The sequence below is a fragment of the Miniopterus natalensis genome, chromosome 13, assembly GCF_054644295.1.
Source record: "Miniopterus natalensis isolate mMinNat1 chromosome 13, mMinNat1.hap1, whole genome shotgun sequence".
NCBI classification, from domain to species: Eukaryota; Metazoa; Chordata; class Mammalia; order Chiroptera; family Miniopteridae; genus Miniopterus; species Miniopterus natalensis.
In genome coordinates, this window is record NC_142093.1 from 38,073,362 (window position 1) to 38,092,199 (window position 18,838).

Genomic DNA, 18,838 nt, shown 5'->3' on the forward strand with positions numbered 1-18,838 from the left:
GGTGAGCTCATTTAGTCCCTCGCCTCCACTATTTTGTTCACAGTAGGAATGTAAACTCTACTTTGGAGCTTACATCAGCTTTTGGAGACTTTCAGCAAGCATCCCCAGATAAAACTAAGGGTTATTTTTCTTTTCCTTTTGGTTAGAAATAAATATTTATATCAAGAAAAGATTGCCAAGACCTGAAAAGTATTTGAATTATTTAATCAGCCCTATAAAAGGATTCACTGTGATTGGTGTTTGAATTGGCTAATGAATTTTAATCCTGGTTTTATCCCAAATCCATTAGACAGTCACCAAATGCAGTGAAGAATTTTGGGAAGTTCTTTACCAGTCTGAAAAGAATTGCATTGATCCAAGGTCCAAACCCTGGAATGTACACATTTGGCTGTATGGCTCTGGAACATGGGTTCATTATAGTAGATCAGGGCCTGAACCTCATCACAGAGTTTTTCAACCCTGGTCCCCTCTCATAGGAAACATGCTTCCTACTCTTATCCCACTTTAACCTTGGGGAGTCTTGGCCATTTGCCTCCAAAGTGGTCAGGTGTAAATAGACTCAGCTTTAGGGTGCTTCAGGCTACATCATAAAACAAGCTGTGCGACTGTGACAATATTAAATGCTAACTGGTTTAAATTACATCTGTAGAAAAACTAGTTGGGTTGACCTTGGGCAAGTTGTCTCAACAAAACCTGGGTTTGAATTCCAGCTCTGACATTTACTACTGACTCAATTACCTAACCTCTCAGAGCCTGAGTTTCCCAAATTGTAAATAATAAAAAAACAATAATGTCAAGTGATACCATGGGTATATAGTGTTAGACAAAATCGGTATAGCTATAGATCAGCGATTTTCAACCTTGTTCATCTCAGGGCACACATACACTAATTACTAAAATTCTGTGGCACACCAAAAAATATATTTTTACTGATCTGACAGAAAAATCGGTATAATTTTGATTCATGCACATCAGATGACTATTGTTGTGTTGGCTGTTGTCATTTTTTTATTTGACAGTCTAAGGGAAAAGAGGTCAGTGCCCCTGACTGAATAGTCAAGTATTGTATATTTTAAAAATTCTTGCAACACCCTGGTTGAAAATCACTGATATAGATGATGATATAGATATAAATTAGATATAGAAATATAGACATAATGTGTGGATACAGATGTATGTGTATATGTGTGTATATATATGTGTGTGTAAACATATATATGTACACATAAACATTCACTAAAACTTTTTATTTCCTAGGAATTTATAATGCCTAAAAAGATGTTAGTTTGATAAAACAATTAACTAAGCAATCAGAGATTTGGGAAATTTCAATCTTTAGTTCCTCTGATTTTAAAGCACACATTCACATAGACTATTCTAAAGGTGTGGATGCTCATGTGATAATGTTGAATAATATTAACTGAATATTTATTAAGTGCCAAGTAACGCGGTGTATACTTTCATGCACTCTTATTTACTCCCCACACAACCCTGTGCAATGATGTCATCATCACCGTTTACAGATGAGCAACTTGTCCCCAGTCACCCACTGGTAAAGAAGACCAGGGATTTGAACCTGGATCTGCTTGACCCCGAAGGCTACCCTGCCCCATGCTGTGCTTTCTGCACTCATCTCAGGGATGCCCAGCTCTCAAGCTTGGCGTGTTTTGCAGTTTGGCATAATGACATTCATTGTTCCCCAAATCCGTATTTAAATCAAGTTTGTTTGATTATCAGACTCTTGTAGACAAATGCATCAGATTAACCTGTCATGGGTATGCACTGAATTTTAAATTTTTTTCGTAAAAGACAAACAAATTTATATTTACACATCATCTAAAAATTCCCCTAACTTCTGGTTTCCAACTCCTGCCCCTCCCTAATTTTCTGCGGTTGCAAACAAGCCACGTGCTGGTGCTAGATCCTGGTCCTTGTTGGCCCTGCCCCCACTCAGTGCTACACGCCACGAAATGGCTGCTGCCTGGTGGACAGAGGACCCCGGGCCTCAGTCATCTTCAGAGTGGATCATGGCCCCATACACATCACAGCTCCACAAAGGTGGCAGCGAGGTTGGCCTGGCACCTGAACCAAATGTGGCCGAGCCCAGGAGGAAGGCTTTGTGCCCTGCTTCCCAAGTGGACTTTCCAGGAAGGAGTCAGATGATTTGAGTTATGGAAACCAAATGGTCCTCCTTTGTTTAGAGAGAAGGGGAAAAAAGTCACTCATTTTTGTGGTAAAGTGAAAACAGGCTCCAAACTAAACAATTCCTCTCCGAGCAGAAAATGCCAGCTCCCCAGAGCAGGCCCACAGCCTCGGAAGCTGATAAACTGATGGAAGGCTGTGTCAGGCCCCTCCTGCAGGCTCGGCAAAGTCCTCAGCCCTCCCAGCCAGGCTTTCCTCTGCTTTGCTCCAGAAATATTTGGACTCCCAGGCAGGAAAGGAAAATGAAAGGAGAGAGAAAGAGAAATGTCTACTTGACTAGGCCAATCTCATCCTTTCCCTCCTTTCTGGTTGGGACAGAGGGAAGGGACAGGAGCTGTGCAGAGAAAGCCCAGGAAGTGAGCCTGGGCACTAACACAGCACAGGGGCATGCCAGGTCCTGGAGTGTCCCCGGCATGTCACTGCAGTGCACTGACCTGGAGGCCCTCCTCGGGGTGACCCAGCTCTTCCCACGGAATGCAGCCAGGAGTCATGAGGCCTGCTGTGGCTGCTCTGTGGCTGCTCTGTGGCTGCTCTGTGGCTCTGAGCAGGCTCCGTGGGCAGCAATCCGCACACCCAGGTATTACTAGTACATGTACAGTAGGATAAGCCATGGCCAAAAGAAAATCAGTGTAGGTTCTAGTCAGCCACGCCTGTCCCGATTTCAGTTTATTCTCTAATACAAGCCTTTCCTGGGACGGAGGGGCTTTGAGGAGGAAAAAGTGGTGGAGAACTCAGTTCCGGCCCTGCTTTGCCTCTGACTCGCTGTGCCACCGTGGGTCACTGCTGCCTCGCTGAGCCTCCGTTTTGCACCTGGAAGGTGAGCCTAATGAACCCTGTCTTAGCTCTCAAGGTCACTGTGAAGGAGATAAAGCGTGGTTCTTATCAAGAGATGGCAGGCGGACTGCCTGGATATGAATCCAAGCTTCCCTTTCAGTTATGTGATGCACACGGAGCCCTTAGAGAGTACCCACATGCAGCCTGCCCCTGTCATTATTGTCACCATAGACAAAAAGGCATCCTGAAAATAATAACAGTTCAGGCGCTGGGTGATCGACCACTGTCGTCATAATTTTACTCAACATACCCTCACTATTCTGGCAACATTCCATAACCTGCCAAAGCTAATTCTAAATTGGAGGGGAACCTCCACTAGCTAGCTCCCGGTTGCCTTTAGGAAAAATCCCCAGAACCCCACCATGGCCTACAAGGCCTTGGCCGTCTGGCCCTGCTGCCTTTTCTAGTCTCATGCTGAGCCCTCATCTCACTCCAATCTAACAGCCTGTTGGCTCTCTTTTAGCTCTCCAGTGGTCTGGGCTCCTTCCTGCCCCAGGATCTCTGCAGGGCGGCCTCCCTCCCACTCCATCTCCTTTCCATCAGGCCTTCAGCTTCCACAGCCTTTCCTCAGGGAGGCCGTTCCTGACCTTCCAGATGAGAGCAGGCCCCCTCCTTCCCCTTCTTTATTATCACCACAATTATAATTACATAGTAATTTGTGTAATTACCAGCATGTCAGCTCCTTGAGTGAGGTGCTTCACTTCTTTTGTTCAGTGTGAGGCCTAGCACAGCGTCTGGCACCTGGTAGACATTCAAAAGAATTTTTTTAATAAAAATGAATGTGTTTAATAACTATCTCCCCTGTGACTCCTATAAAATCCAGAGGCCATGTTTCTCTTCTCAGAGCCTGTGTTTCTAGCACATAGTAGTCCTTCAATAAATATTTGTTGGATGGATAGATGAATGAATGAATGAATGAATGAATGAATGAATGAATGAATGACATGGCATGGCATGGCATGGCATGGCATGACATGAAATTACTTCCCTAACTTTTCATACTGATAATTTCCCTAGACATCAGGGGAATACTGTAACTGGGCATTCTCTTCCTCTTCCTTCCATGAGGACATTGTGCTTAGCACTCAGATATGTCCTTTAACTCCCATCCCAGGTGTCTCTGATCCTTAAATCCAGGCATGGAAGGCTTGGGGCTCTCTAATCTCCATGCGGGCAAGTGTTTAGTGCCAGCCACATTCAAATGTCATTAAGAAACATCAATTTCACAGCAAATGCCAACAGCAGAATATCGTCTTGCTATGGAAAGAATATACATATATTCTTTCTATCTTCTAATGTAGGTATTTGTATTAACAGCTTAATTAAAGGGACACATATTATTCATCTTTGTATCACCTACAGGTCCTATCATTGTCTTTTGTACAGAGTATGTACCCAATAAATGCTGAAGTATAGTGTGTTTGTGTGTATACTATGTTGTGTATATATACTATAATTCAACATTCACATACTCCATATAATATATGAAGGAGTGACTTCTATATACTGAGTTTAGTAACTCTTCAGCCCTGCTTCTGGCCCCAAAATCTGGAACACAGCGAAGTTCTTAACGAGTTTTTGATTAAAGCTGCTTAAGCTTTTCTCAGCTTCTTTCTCCCAAGATAAGAGCAAGAATTTCACCGCCTCCTGGGTGCCCCCACTCTAATCCATCTCTCATAGCTGCAACAGCTAAAACTTCTAAAACTCACCCCTTTGAGTTTTTCCCCAAAAACCAGCAACATTTTTTCCCTCAGTCTAACTCAAATAACTCGGACTAAACTTCTTCCTATACTGATCTTTTTAAATCCCATTTATGTCCTACCCTGGAACCTATTTTTCATTGGTTCTGTCTTTGCCCATGCCATTCCTCCCAAAAGAAATGCCTCTTCCCCATCTCTCCCCTGAAGCACAGCTCGAGTTTTGTGTTCCCTGAGATCTTGCCTTGTCATGCACCTAAAGCGAGCTCTCTGACTTCTGAAGCCAAATGCTATTTTGGCTTAGCCACTTCTTGTGTTTGTCAGTGAACTTTTCCCATGAATATGGCTTTTCTCTCAAACTAGACTTAGACCTGAAGCTCCCTGAGGACCAGCCTAATATTTTCTTATTTCTCCTCAATTATGCCTGGTCTATGGTAAGAACTTGGTCTCTGTTTGCTGATGGACTCAACTGGACATACAGGATCAGAGACTAGTATTCAAGCAGGAGACCTTGAGTGGATTTTACAGCTCAAAATGAGTTTTTATTTCAAACAGTTATTACTTTTCTAGTGTCTCCCAGGACTTGGCTGATGGTCTTTAGGAATCACTGAATTTGAAGTCATAAACTTGCCTCACTCCTCTTAATCCAGTGACTTCCTTTTTACAGATGAAAAGCCCTTTGCTGTGGAAGATACGTATTTGCTGTGTCCAGCACCTGTCTTAAAAGAAGTTGGCATGTAAGTTTCCACTAGCAACTGAGCCTCGGGGAGAAGAGAGAAGGGAGCGGGGACAAAGGGAAAAGAAAACAGCGTCCCTTCATTGTCATAATGGGGCCTTTCTCTAGACTCCTCCAAGTAATGATGATGAACGATACTTACAGTGAACCAAGCACAGGGATAAATGTTTTACAAAGGGTGTCCCACTTCACCCTCCCAAGTTTCCGACAAACAAGATACTCACATCTTCCCAGTTTTACAGATGTGGATGGAATCTGTGGCTGAGAATTTAAGGAGCTTGCCCAAGGTCACACAGCAGTAAATGGAAGCATTTGGGCACCAACCAAGGTCTGTCTGGCTTAATCACAACTATGTCCCAGAAAGCTCTCACACTTCCCAAAGCACTCTCACATACATTACTTTGCCCTGTCATCATAATTGCCCTGCCAGATGATTATTACCCCTGTAGAGATAAGAAAGCTTGGAAAGGCTAAGTGGGTCCACAAATGGTTCAAGGCCCAGATTCAGACCATTGGAAGCCAAGCTCAGTGCTCCTTCCTCTGCTCTTCTGCAGAGCATACAGTGTTCACCCAGAGTGCACAAGGCTCCCTGCACTAACTTATGGGGAAAATGTCATGATGGTGCAAGTATAAGTGCTAGTGAAATGTCATCAAAAATAGTCACCAGAAGAAACTAGCTACTCTGTGAATGTGTCTGTAACAGGCTGAAGATAGAATGGTGGCTTTAAGGGAAAAAATGCTAAACTCTTTCCTCTGAATTGTGCCTTTAATCATTTGTTCAAATTGTAAGCCTCCAACTCTGGTTGCCTAACATCAGTCTGTGATTCATTCATTCCACTGATTCTACAAATTAATAGTGTCCTTCCTGCAAAATGCAAGCTAAGCTCCTATTGCAGTGAGTCTCATCTAGATAAAAGGTAGAAGGCAAATTAGTTCATCTGTTACTATGCGTCTGCGTTTTCTGGGTAGTAACAAAGCTACCCCCACCAGAATCAGATCTCTGAGAATCCAGATAAAGACAACAGAACATTAGGTTTATAGCTTGATCCATTTAGCGCCACTGATTTGGACCATTTTTAAAGAATCCTTCACCTTACTACAATGTGACAAGTAAATTAAGTGGAAGCAGGCTTTGCACATTCAGTGCAATTTGCTGCAATGCAAGAAGGGCTGAAGGCACTGCCTTGATATGCCAGCCAAGCGTATCCTGACATCTCCCTGGAATGTTAGAGGTAGGAGGGGTCCTAGAGTCCATGCTCCACATTTTACAAAGAAGACAGCTAAGGCCCTCAGGGGAAGAGACTAGTCCGAAGGGTAGTTCTGAGCAGAGCACACAGGGGACCAATGTGTCCGGTTCTTAGCCCCACGGACCCCATGGTTCCCTTGTTGTCTTTTCAGGAAAGCCGCACTCCAGGTCAGCATGAACGATGGCCTGTCTTTCATCTCCAGTTCTGTCATCATCACCACTACACATTGTGTAAGTCATCACCTTTCTTTTTACCAAAGTTTTCATTGTCATTCTCATCTCCCTGGAAAGCTGTCTGGTTTGCATTCTGTTCACTGAGCTTTCATCCTGACACTGCTGGGCCAACTATGGGCTGGGTGAGGGGCGTGCCGCGCCCTGCGGTGTATCAGGAATACCTGTGTTCGGCTTCTCCAGGTTCCCCATTCCTGTGACTGTGGGTGAGGCCTGAATGCACTGGCATGACCAGTTAGCAAGGCTCTGGGCCCGTGTCTGTGCAGCAGTAAGGGGAGATGTCTGGATGAAGCGGGTTTAGGAGAAAATGCACAGAAAGAAATTGGACAGTATACACAGAAAGCACGTCGGAGGGAGTTTTTCTCTAAAGGGGAGCAGGAAAATGGGCAGTAACTGAAGAAAGGTATATAAAGAGTATAAAGAGAGTCTTTTATTTAGAATGGAAGAAACCGAAGCTTGTTTGTACGGTATGGAAACAATCCAGGAGAAAATGGAAAATTGATGAAGCAGGAAAGGGGAGAGAGGGGCTCTATGCCATAGGGATTGGGAGGCAGCAGTAGGGACTGCGTACTCCTTGCCAGCTCCTCCGATGCCCCTTCTATAGATCCTGCTGTCAAGTAGTTTTGGCTTCTGGTTATACATAAAATCACCTGGAGAGCGTTTAAAAAATAGTGACACCCTGGCCTCGTGCCAGACCAATTGAAATAGTCTGGGCTGGGCCCTAGATTGGTAGTTCCAAAGCTAGGGTTGAGAATACCTTGGCCTGTGTACTTGCTCCTGCCCACTGTCAGCATCTCAGGAGTTTAGCTCATCAGAGGGCAGTCAGGGCTTGATCAGCTTGTATAGAGACCCCAGCCCCTGACACGAGCATTTCCAAAATAACTTTTGTTTGAATATTCAGATTCTGCAGCCAAATGCACTTTTTCCTTTAGATCATTCTAGAGACAAATGTGTTTGACCTGATGGTCAGCTTAGGCAGATGCTATGATCAATTCCTGGCCGGCCTTTGGAGGACATGTTGTTAGAACCCCTCAGGAATTGGGGTTTGTGTCCTTAACACCATCACAGCTGGAGGAGAGAGGGCAAGCAGCACTGAAACCAGGCAAAATAAATGAGCAGGAAGTCAGGCCTCTTGACAGACAACACTCCCTCCCACCTCCGGCCTTTCCACCCCTCCCACACACTTTTCATCCTTTGTTAAGAGCAAACCAGTTTTCTTGAAAGCAGTGTCATCCAGTGCAATGGATACAGACTACAGGGAAGTTTTATTTGACCATAGCAATTAGGTTTATCACAAAGAAGTGTCTGAGAAATGTCTGCATCTCAAGGATCTGTCAGTGGGACATCAAATCTGGAGACCAAATACGAAAACTGTGTGCACAAGCAGTGAAATTTCTTCAAATGTACCCTGTCTGGTTCCTTTAGAAATTGACCCTTTGGAACCTGCCAACCTTCAGGAAATTATTAAAATACCCCAAATCTAACAACTTCATTCCAGATTCCTCCCTGCTCTGAATGATCCAACAATTTGGGCCTGTATTTCTCATTTTGTTTGATCATACCAGAGAAATAGCCATGACCTTGAGGCCTCGAGGGCAGGGAAATGAGAAGGGGAAATACCTCAGAACCAAACCTGTGTTATGGCAGAAACAGGACTAAAAATTTAAGTCCTGAGCCTATAAGCCAAGAAGAAAGTACTGCAAAATGTGCTGCAAAACTGCTAATGTACTACTAATTAACACTAATTACTAATGTACTGCAAAATGAAAAAAACTCTGAGTAAAGTGCCTCTGCCATTTTCCCAACTCACTCCAGCCTACATTTGCACCTTACATCTTCATCTGAGTGCATGTCCTAAGTTTTCTGGAAAACTGACCCTGGATCAACACCACCTCATAACATCTTCTGCATTATTCCCCTTTGCATTTGAGAATGCTGTATGTCTACAACAAAGTTACAACCACCCTAAGATTTGAGATACAGGTCCATTTATTCCTTTATTCAACAAATATTCATTGATCATGCACAATGTGCTGGGCACTGTCCTGGGTGCTTGGGATACATCAGAGAACACAACAGACAGAAATCTCTGTCTAGTAGAGAGGGGGAGGAGAAAGAAGGCAGGTAGTAAACAAGAAACATAACAAATGAATCACCCACTACATTAAAAGATAATATATTCTATTTTAAAAATAGAGCAGAGTAAGGGGATTTGGTACTTCTTGAGTGAGTGTAATGTAGATAGAGATATATTGAGAAGGTGGCATTTCAGTAGAGACTTTGAAGTTGACTGTGAGGCTACTGAGGGAAGAACATGCCAAACAGAGAGCCCCAGTGCTTAGACACACACATCCCCCCAAGACCAGGCAGCTGGTGTGTTCAAGGAAGAGCAGGAAGGCTGATGATCAGTCACTGGAAGAGCACTAGTGAAGAGAGCAATGGCAATGAGATAAAAGGGATGGAGAGTGGAGGGTCTGGTGAGAACTTTGGATTTTGCACAGAAGCACAGCATGATCAGATTTATATTTGAAAGATCACTCTGGCTGCTGGAACAGCCTGTGGGAAGACAAGGATGGAAGGACAGTCACTAGTTAGGAAGGTATGGCAATATTTTAGGCCAGAAATGATGGCAGCTTGACTCAGAAAGGAACAATGGAGATGAGAGAAGTGGTCAGCATCTGATATATTTTGAAGACAAAGCTAATGGTTTCCCTGAACCATTAGATGTAGGCCTTGAAAGGAGAGGAATCAAGAATGGCCCCAAGATGAATTTTACTAAACATTCAAAAAACTAACACTTATTCTTCTCAAACTATTCCAAAAAATTCAAGAGGAAGGAAGACACCCAAGCTCATTTTACAAGGCCAGCATTATCCTAATTCCAAAACCAGATAAAGACACTAGAAAGAAAGAAAATTATAGGCCACTATTCCTGATGAACACAGATGCTAAAATACTCAACAAAATATTAGCAAATTGGATCCAGTAATACATTAAAAAGGTCATACACCATGAACACGTGGGATTTATTTCCTGGATGCAAGACTGGTACAATATTCACAAATCAATAAACGTGATACATCACATAAACAAATTGCAAGACAAAAATCACATGATCTCATTAATAGATGCAGAAAAGGCATTTAATAAAATCCAGCACCCATTTATAATAAAAACTCTCAGCAAAGTGGGAATAGAGGGGTTATACCTCAGCATAATAAAGGCCATATATGATAAACATCATACTCAGTGGGCAAAAACTAAAAGTGTTTTCCTTAAGAACAGGAACAAGACAGGGATGTCTGCCTTCACCACTCTATACAACATAGTACTAGAAGTTCTAGCCACAGCAACCAGACAAGAAGAATTAAGAGGCATCCAAATTGGAAAGGAGGAAATAGAACTGTTACTATTTACAGAAGACATGATATTGTATATAGAAAACCCTAAAGACTTCACCAAAAAAATCTACTAAAACTGATAAATAAATTTGGTAAAATAGCAGGATACATAATTAATATTTAGAAATCTGTGGCATTTCTATACACCAAACTATCAGTAAGAGACATTAAGAAGACAATCTCATTTACTATTGCAACAAAAAAAATAAAGTACGTAGGAATAACTTTAACCAAGGAGGTAAAAGACCTGTACTCAGAAAAGTATATGACATTGAAGAAAGAAATTGAGGAAGATACAAATAAATAGAATAATATACCGTGTTCATGGATAGGAAGAAGTAACATCATTGGAGGTATCACGCTACCTGATATAAAACTATACTATAAGGCCATAGTAATCAAAACAGCATAATACTGGCATAAAAACAGGCATACAAATCAATGGAACAGAATAGAGAGGCCAGAAATAAACCCACACCTTTATGGTCAATTAATATTTGACAAAGGAGGGAAGAACACACAATGGGGTAAAGATAGTCTCTTCAATAAATTGTGTTGGGAAAATTGGGCAGATGTACAAAAAATGAAACTAGACTACCAACTTATACTATATACAAGAATAAACTCAAAATGGATTAAAGACTTAAATATAAGTCTCAAAACCATAAAGATTCTAGAAGAAAACATAGTCAGTAAAAATCTTAGACATTTCTTATAGCAATATTTTCCCTAATATGTCTCCGAGGGCAAGTGAAACAAAAGAAAAAATAAACAAATGAGACTACATCAAACTAAAAAGCTTTGCACAACAAAAGAAACCATCAACAAAATGAAAAAGGAACCCACTGTATGGGAAAACATATTTGCCAATGATACAGCTGATAAGGGGTTAGTATCCAAAATATATAAAGAACATATACGACTCAACACCAAGAAAACAAACAATCCAATTTAAAAATGGGCAAAGGGCCTGAGTAGACATTTCTCCAAGGGGGACATACAGATGGCCAACAGACATATGAAAAAATGCTCAACATCACTAATCATCAGAGAGATGCAAATTAAAACCACAATGAGATGTCATTTTACTCCTGTCAGAATGGCTGTCATCAATAAATCAACAAACAAGTGTTGGTGAGGGTGTGGAGAAAGGGAACCCTTGTGCACTGTTAGTGGGAATGCAGACTGGTGCAGCCACTATGGAAAACAGTATGGAGGTTCCTCAAAAAAATTAAAAATGGAGCTGCCTTTTGACCCAGTGATTCCACTTCTAGCAACATACTGTATTTGAAGAAACCGCAAACACTAATTTGAAAGACTTTATCCACCCCTACGTCCACTGAAGCATTATTTACAACAGCCAAGATCTAGAAACAACCCAGATGCCCATCAGTAGATGAGTGGATAAAAAAAAGACATGGTACATTTACACAATGGAATACTATTCGGCCATAAAAAAGAAGGAAATCCTGCCTTTTGTGACAGCATGGATGGACCTGGAGGATGTTATTCTAAGTGAAATAAGCTAGAGAAAGACAAATACAATGTGATCTTACTTATATGTGGAACCTAATGAACAAAATAATAAACAAAATAGAAACAGAAGCAAAGATACATGGAACAGAGGGGAGGGGGGTTAGACGGGGCTGGGTGAAAAAAGGTGAAGGGATTAAGCAAAAAAAAATACACACACACACACACACACACACACACACACACACACTGGTGCGGTGATAGCCAGAGGGAAAGGGGGAGTAAATGGGGACTGAAAGAGACTTTACTTTGGGCAGTGAGTGCACGATGCAGTGTGCAGATGATGTTTTGTTGAGTTGTACACTTGAAACCTGTATGGTCTTGTTAACCAATGTCACCCCAATAAACTTAATTCATTAATTTTTTTAAAAGCTCTGGCCAGGTGGCTCAGTTGGTTGGCCTGTTGTCCCATTCTTTCTCTCTCCGCTCCCCCCGCTAAATATCAATAAAAGCATATTCTCAAATAAAGATTTTTTTTAAAGTGCTTGGCAGAAGCCCTGGCAGGTAGTAAGTGCTTAATAAATATTAGCTGTTATTATATTAGAAGCTTGGTCAAAATCACTGAACTAGTTGCAGATTCTTCCCAAAAAGTTATTTGCTCGCTTCAGAGTCCTGTTATAACACAGGGACTCTTCTAAGACAAGATGTATCCTTAGAAGTACATGTTTGTCACTCAGCCAAGCCCAGGTGACTAACGGGGACAGACTCAGTGTCCAAATTCATCCAGACAAAGGGACCTATATTCAAACATAAAACTCCAGTCCCCAGCAGGGCCCTACACAGAAGCTCAAATTAAGAAGACTGAAGCCACCGCTGGGCTAAACAGAGAAGCAGGCGGATGTGTGGTCATCCAGAATGTGAACTGAGGCCTTGGACTTCGTTCGTTTCTTGGGCAGCAGCTGGTTCAGATGACAAGGTTTTTAGATCAAAAAAAAATCCCTTGGGTCTGAGTAAAGGGTTAGTCTTGTCAATGCCAGTTGCAGCCTGCCAGCTGCATCAACTGGAACCAAAGATAATTTTAAAATATGTAGTCGAGGCTTTTCTTTCCTCGCTTTATTTGGTGCCCATTTGGACAACTGTGTCACAAGTTTTCAAGATTCACAACGAATAACTGCTGCCCCTGCCAGGAGCAGAAATTCCATGAAGTTTTACAGGAAAATGATTTTTCCATCCAAGAGCTAAAAGATTCCTATACAAATGGTAAACTTTGTTGAGCTCCATGACTATAGAAAATGGTCAAACTGCCGAAATGCTCTCTTACCAGCATATTTAAAGGCATCCCATCTCCATAGTCTTAATCGGCCTTCTGTTCTGCCCAGCCTCTAGCAATAGATGAGAAAACCACTAATACAGTGCCATTTTAAGGGAAATATCAAAAAGAAGTTTGTCATTTTAAGAACTGCCCTATAATCGCATCATAATGGAGAAATTAAGAAATTAGGATATTGAGTCAAAAATCCCAGTTTCAAATCCTAGCCCCTCCACTTTTCAGGGTGTTCTTGGGCACGTTAACCTGAGCCTCTCTCAGGGCCTGTCTTGCATGGTTGCTGTGAAGATTAAAGGTAAAGTGTAGAAGGGGCTGGAGGTACATGGTAGTCTGTCAAAGAATCACAGCTCTTCACTAGCCTGTTGACATTCTCTTTCCTTGCCAAGTAAAAGTCCAATGGCCTGTCTCATGAAAAGATTTGTTATTTATGTTCTGCAGATTATAAAGAGGCAACGTGTCCCTGATTAAGAGGGTATGCTTTCTTTTGAGTCCATGATGAGCCTAGGAACAGACTAGAGAAAACTTTGAAGATGTTGCCTACAGGATAACAAGGGAAAACACCACCACTGGATTAGGCCTGGTGAGAAACCAAGTGGAATTAGGTAGCAGTTTCTTCACTAGTTTTTTTCCATTACAGTTGAAGTTCAATATTATATTAGTTTCAGGTGTATAGCATAGAGATAAAACTTTTATATAACTTACAAAGTGATCCCCCTGATAAGTCTAGTACCCATGTGGCACTATACATAGTTAATACAATATTATTGACTATATTCTCTATGTTGAACTTTACATCCTCATGACTACTTTGTAACTACCAGTCTGTACTTCTTAATCCCTTCACCTTTTTCACCCAGCTCCCCAACCCACCTTCTTCTTCACTATTTTGAAAAAAAGATTTTCTCAGTAAATCAATTAAGAGTAACATAAGGAGAATACTTAGACTATATAGGAGAATGAATTAAAACAAGTATTCACTAAAGTTGATGCATTATTACCACATAGAAAATTTCTATTATTATTTAAAGTATTCTATCATGCCCAGCATGTTTGTGGGTTTTTTTTTCAGAGGAGGGACCATTTCAGATACATGAGAGCTGTAGCTCCGGAGAGAATTTCACCACAGGCTAGACCCTCCAGTGGCCCCTGACAGAGCCGCGACTCCCTGTGGTTTTGGAGTGTGATTTGATTTGATTTCTGTGGGGATGAACATGGTGCCAACTTGTTTCCCAAAGATTTTTAAATCATATTATCCTTCAGGTTTTTAAGAATTTAAACTGTTCTTTTCCTGAACTATTGGTGTTTTTCTATAGGTATTAGAGAGAGAGAAAAAGAGAGAGAAACATGACAACTCACAGGAAAGAACCTGCCCCACTACAAAGAATTATCCAGTCCAAAATGTCAATAGTACCAAGGTTGTGAAACCCAAAAGAATCAGAATTTTTTTAGCAGGGAGCCCAGGATTCTGCACTTTAGTAAGTTTGCCAAGTAAATCATAAATATCCAGGTCTCTTATCATTCTACTTACCTGATACTAATTGTTCTCCAAAGTTTTTTTTTAAATCTATTAAAGAAAAATGATTTTTTTCTCTTGATTTACTCCCAATTCCATTCATTTAAGAATCCCAAGATTTTAAAATGAGAAACCTCTTTTGTGTTCCTTCTTTTGGATCATATTTTCTGCTATAAAAATAGGAATTTGCCTAAAAGAATAATTTTGGCCCATACATCCAATCTAGGGAACTTCCCATTTTGTGTTGCCAGACAAAGACTGCAAAACTTTCTCTCCAAATGCCCCATTTCCATGGTCCAAGTTGTTCTTTGTTTTCCTCCTCTCACACTGAGGCCTGCTGAGCTACATACTTGTTGCTCATTGTTTCAGGAAGAGAGAGCCCAGTTATCATTTGTATTGTTTTTAACACTTCATCACTCCCAACATCTCCCAAGAAAGTGGGCCTCCAGCAGCCCTACAGAGATAGGTTATAAGTTTGGAAACAACTGGACTTGGAGTAAAGAAAGCACAGACACTAAAAAGATCAATTGCCTCTCTTGTACAATGTGGCCCATATGCTTCTTGAGGAAAAACAAAGGCCACGTCGTGTTCACTGTTGCAACCCAGCACCTGGCACAATGCCTGGCCATAGTAGTAGATAGCCGGTGACTGACTGAATGAATGGATTTATTCAAGGGTCATACTGAGACCATGATGGCACCTGCTGGTAGGAAGAGTAGAAAGCGAGCGTGAAGTAGGATTAGAACACACTGAGCCCTGGCTGGAGGATAGACTTCCAAAGAGGGTGGCCAGTAATCCAATATGCGCATCCAAGGAGCATGGGGAGCTTGAGCATGATTTAAGAAGAAAAAAAACCAGCCAGCTGGGAAACAACAACCAGTGATCCCAGGCAGGGCAACAGTCAAAAACCTCTTCAGCATAGCACCAGCTCCACTAGCAGGAGACCCTTGTCAGGAATTCGGACCTGGAGAAGGGGGCCTGGAAATAACCCACTCAGCTGGATCAAGATTCAAGGCAGGCCCCTTGTTTATGAAGATCTACAGCACAAGGCTGGATACCAGGCAGAACCAGAGAAACTAATATAGAATCTAAGTCACTCATTTTGCTTAGTCCAAGGAACACAAAGATATAATACATAGGAAACAAACAAGTACTCCAAGGATTTGTAATTTAATGTGATAAGTGCTTTAATATTAAGAGAAATGGACAATGCTCAAACCAGTGACACCATGAAGTGGAGTGTCTGGGGAATCAAAGAAGGAATCACAGAAGAAATGATAAGTGAACTGGGTCATAAAGAAAGCACTGGGGTTAGCTAAGGGTGCAGCCTAGGTAAAAGTGTGTTTGGGGCCAGTTTGACTGTAACTGGTTGGGTTGGGCAACAGCAGAGAAGGTCAGAGACAACACTATTGGGACCAGTTGGAAAAACCATCTTTATCTGCCATGTTTTGGAGTTTCTTTAATATTTAATTTAAACATAATACATGATGCAGTTTTGATGTTAACTTCCAATTTCTCCTCATTCAGGAAATAAATATATTTTGTCTTTAAAAAAAAGAATAGGTATCACGGTAACTACAGAAAAGCTGTGTGTGACTTGGGGAACATTGGCATAGCCTGAGCTCACCCTGAAATACCAGAAACTTAGGCTATGGAAGTTCTACTAATGTCACCAGCCAAAGCTGAGGGTGCATGAACTGCCTTGATCAGGGCTGGCTCAGAAGGGGGTGATCTGGAGCCCAGAGACGGAGGCTACAGTGTCTGCAGCTAAGAGAAGCTGCAAAGGGAGGGCAGGGACCACATCGCAGAACTGTCTGCAGACTTCTGTCCTAGGCAACTTCCTGGGTCTGTCTTGTAAGTCAGTTTAATTCTCTTACTAATTGTTTTGAAATAACTTAGGAAAATACAAACCCAGCCCAGTTTTGTAGTCATTAGGCTATCTAGGTAAACAGAGAGTTGGCATGCCTGCCCTTGCCAAAATTTCTTGAATTTCACCGGCCTGGTAGGGAATGAATCCAGTAGCCTGTGTTGAGTGGTGGCAATCTTGCCTTCCAACATAATAAAAAATTATTGCTCTTCAGAAAAAGTAGAAAATAGAGAAGACATTTTTCTTCTATTTCTTTTCCAAGGTCAGCAAAACAGTCCATCAATCAAAATAGGTAGCTACTCTGGGATGGATGATTCATACCAACAGCTATAAGCATGTGCGTATCTTCATTAAGAAAAGAAGTACAGTGAATGGGGCCAAAGAGCAGGACCAACATGTATTGAAATAGTACTGTGGGCAAAGTGTTAGACCTCAAAGAAGAATAGCCAGTCTTTGACTTCCAGATTCCTACAGCATAGCTTCCAAGGCAGGATGTATACTCCAAGAGAGAAATATTATACACTTTGGAGTATAAAAGGCAAATATCACGCAGGCACCCAGAAATTCCCCATCTGTTCCAAAGATTGATGAGCTTCCACACAGACCTTTGGATAAGTAAATTGACACAAGCAAGTGCATACTCAGGACTGTCCCCTTAATGGACCCAGTTACTCAAGATGTGCACCTTCCCGCAAAGGAGCTGGACTAATCATTCTAGACATTCAGGAATAACGTGAGCAGCTCATGATTTGCTCAGCCCAAAATGTCTTCTCCAACAAGACCCTCCCTAAACTGTTGTTGCAATTCTAAGAAGCGACCCCTGGAGAAGACAAGTCCTTTACCAACAACCAATCCAGGAGGACAGGACCAGGGGCCACACCGTGGTTTTCCCCTATAGATTTCTTCACCCTAACATCATCCCGCTTCCTGTCCAACTGGCTCCCACACCCACCTGTCCCCCTTTCACACAACCTGGAAGAGTAAGGGAGGCTGGACTGGAGGGGAAATAGAAGGCTGACCTTGCAGAGGATTTGAATGACAGAAGGTGGAGTTTGGGCTATGGGAAGCCATTCAAAGGAAGCACAAAGCAAAATTTTAGGAAGATGATTCCAGCACTTGTATGCTCCAAGTATACTAACAAAATATTATTACTTTTGATACCACTGATTTATAAATTTGGTCATTTGGAAAGGGAATAGGCTCCAGTGTACTTTTACATTATTTGGGCTGGAGGGAGCTTTGTACCAAAAGTGACCAATCCACAGTCCTAGGGCTACAAGTGACTCATTAATGTTTCATAGCCAGCCCTTGAAAAAGGGCGGCCTTCATTTTTGCTGTAATTATAGGGGATATGTCCTTCGAAATACGTAGCTTAGCAAAACACAGGGGAAAGACTTAGTTGGAGAAGAAAAGTGGGAACAAAGATGAGCTTTGGGATCAGATCAATGTGGCTAACATCCTGGTCTTTAACTAGCTGGAACAGGGCCTGTACTCAGTAGGTACTCAGTATGAGTCTCCTTGCACGGATGTTGTGGGCTCTGTAAGAATCAGTACACTGACGTGCTTCCCAAAGAGACTCTGACTTCTGGTTGAATTAACAGAAGTACGGTGTCTCAGACTAAAGAGGTCATGGAACCTCTGACTTGGTGAAGGTAAAGTATCCACTCGAGTATTGTGTTAAATACAAAAAACACATCAGGGAGAGCCTAGAGAAACTGAATATATGAAAAATAACACCAAATGTGGTAGATTATATAGAATAATCTATAGAAGTGGGCCTCTTTAGTCTGGAGGCATGAAGGAAGACCTGATGACTGTTTTCAATATTTGAAAGGCTGTCCTGAAACAGGTATATCTGCTTTTACTGCAGAGATCCAAAGAGTAGAATAGGGTAATGGACACAATTTGTGGCTCCGTTTTTAGTCTTTCTAATTGACTGCTTCAGGAGGGAGGGAGTTCCCTGGTATGGTTGTTTGCATGCACAGGCAACTTGACACTTGGCAGAATTATGTAAGTGCCATTCATGCATCAGATGGGCAATTGGACTAGAAAAGCTTTCAGACTCCTTCCTATGCAGAGAGTCTGTAATTCTAGAACAAAAAGTGTGCTAATGAAGGGGTAAGGCAAACACGATCAGCCCTATAAAGTGTAACAAATGAGTTTGGCTTTGATATTTTGAAAATAAATATGAGAACCTTTTGTTGGTGACACTGGAGACAGCTTCTCTTCGAGAGATTCAGATTGGCCAACCTCCACCTAATACAAATGAGATGATATTTCAGACCAGAGGGTGCTTAAAACTTCTCCTGAG

The 18,838-nt window shown here is 41.8% G+C and overlaps 1 protein-coding gene across 1 annotated transcript in view; it reads left to right on the forward strand.

Moving 5' to 3' along the window:
* ANTXR1 (ANTXR cell adhesion molecule 1) overlaps positions 1-18,838 on the forward strand; it is a 196,480-nt gene that overhangs the window by 87,602 nt on the left and 90,040 nt on the right. The window contains exons 11-12 of the mRNA XM_087823606.1: positions 5,401-5,470; positions 6,868-6,946. Coding sequence (XP_087679732.1) covers positions 5,401-5,470; positions 6,868-6,946 — 149 coding nt within the window. The remainder of the gene's footprint in view (positions 1-5,400; positions 5,471-6,867; positions 6,947-18,838) is intronic.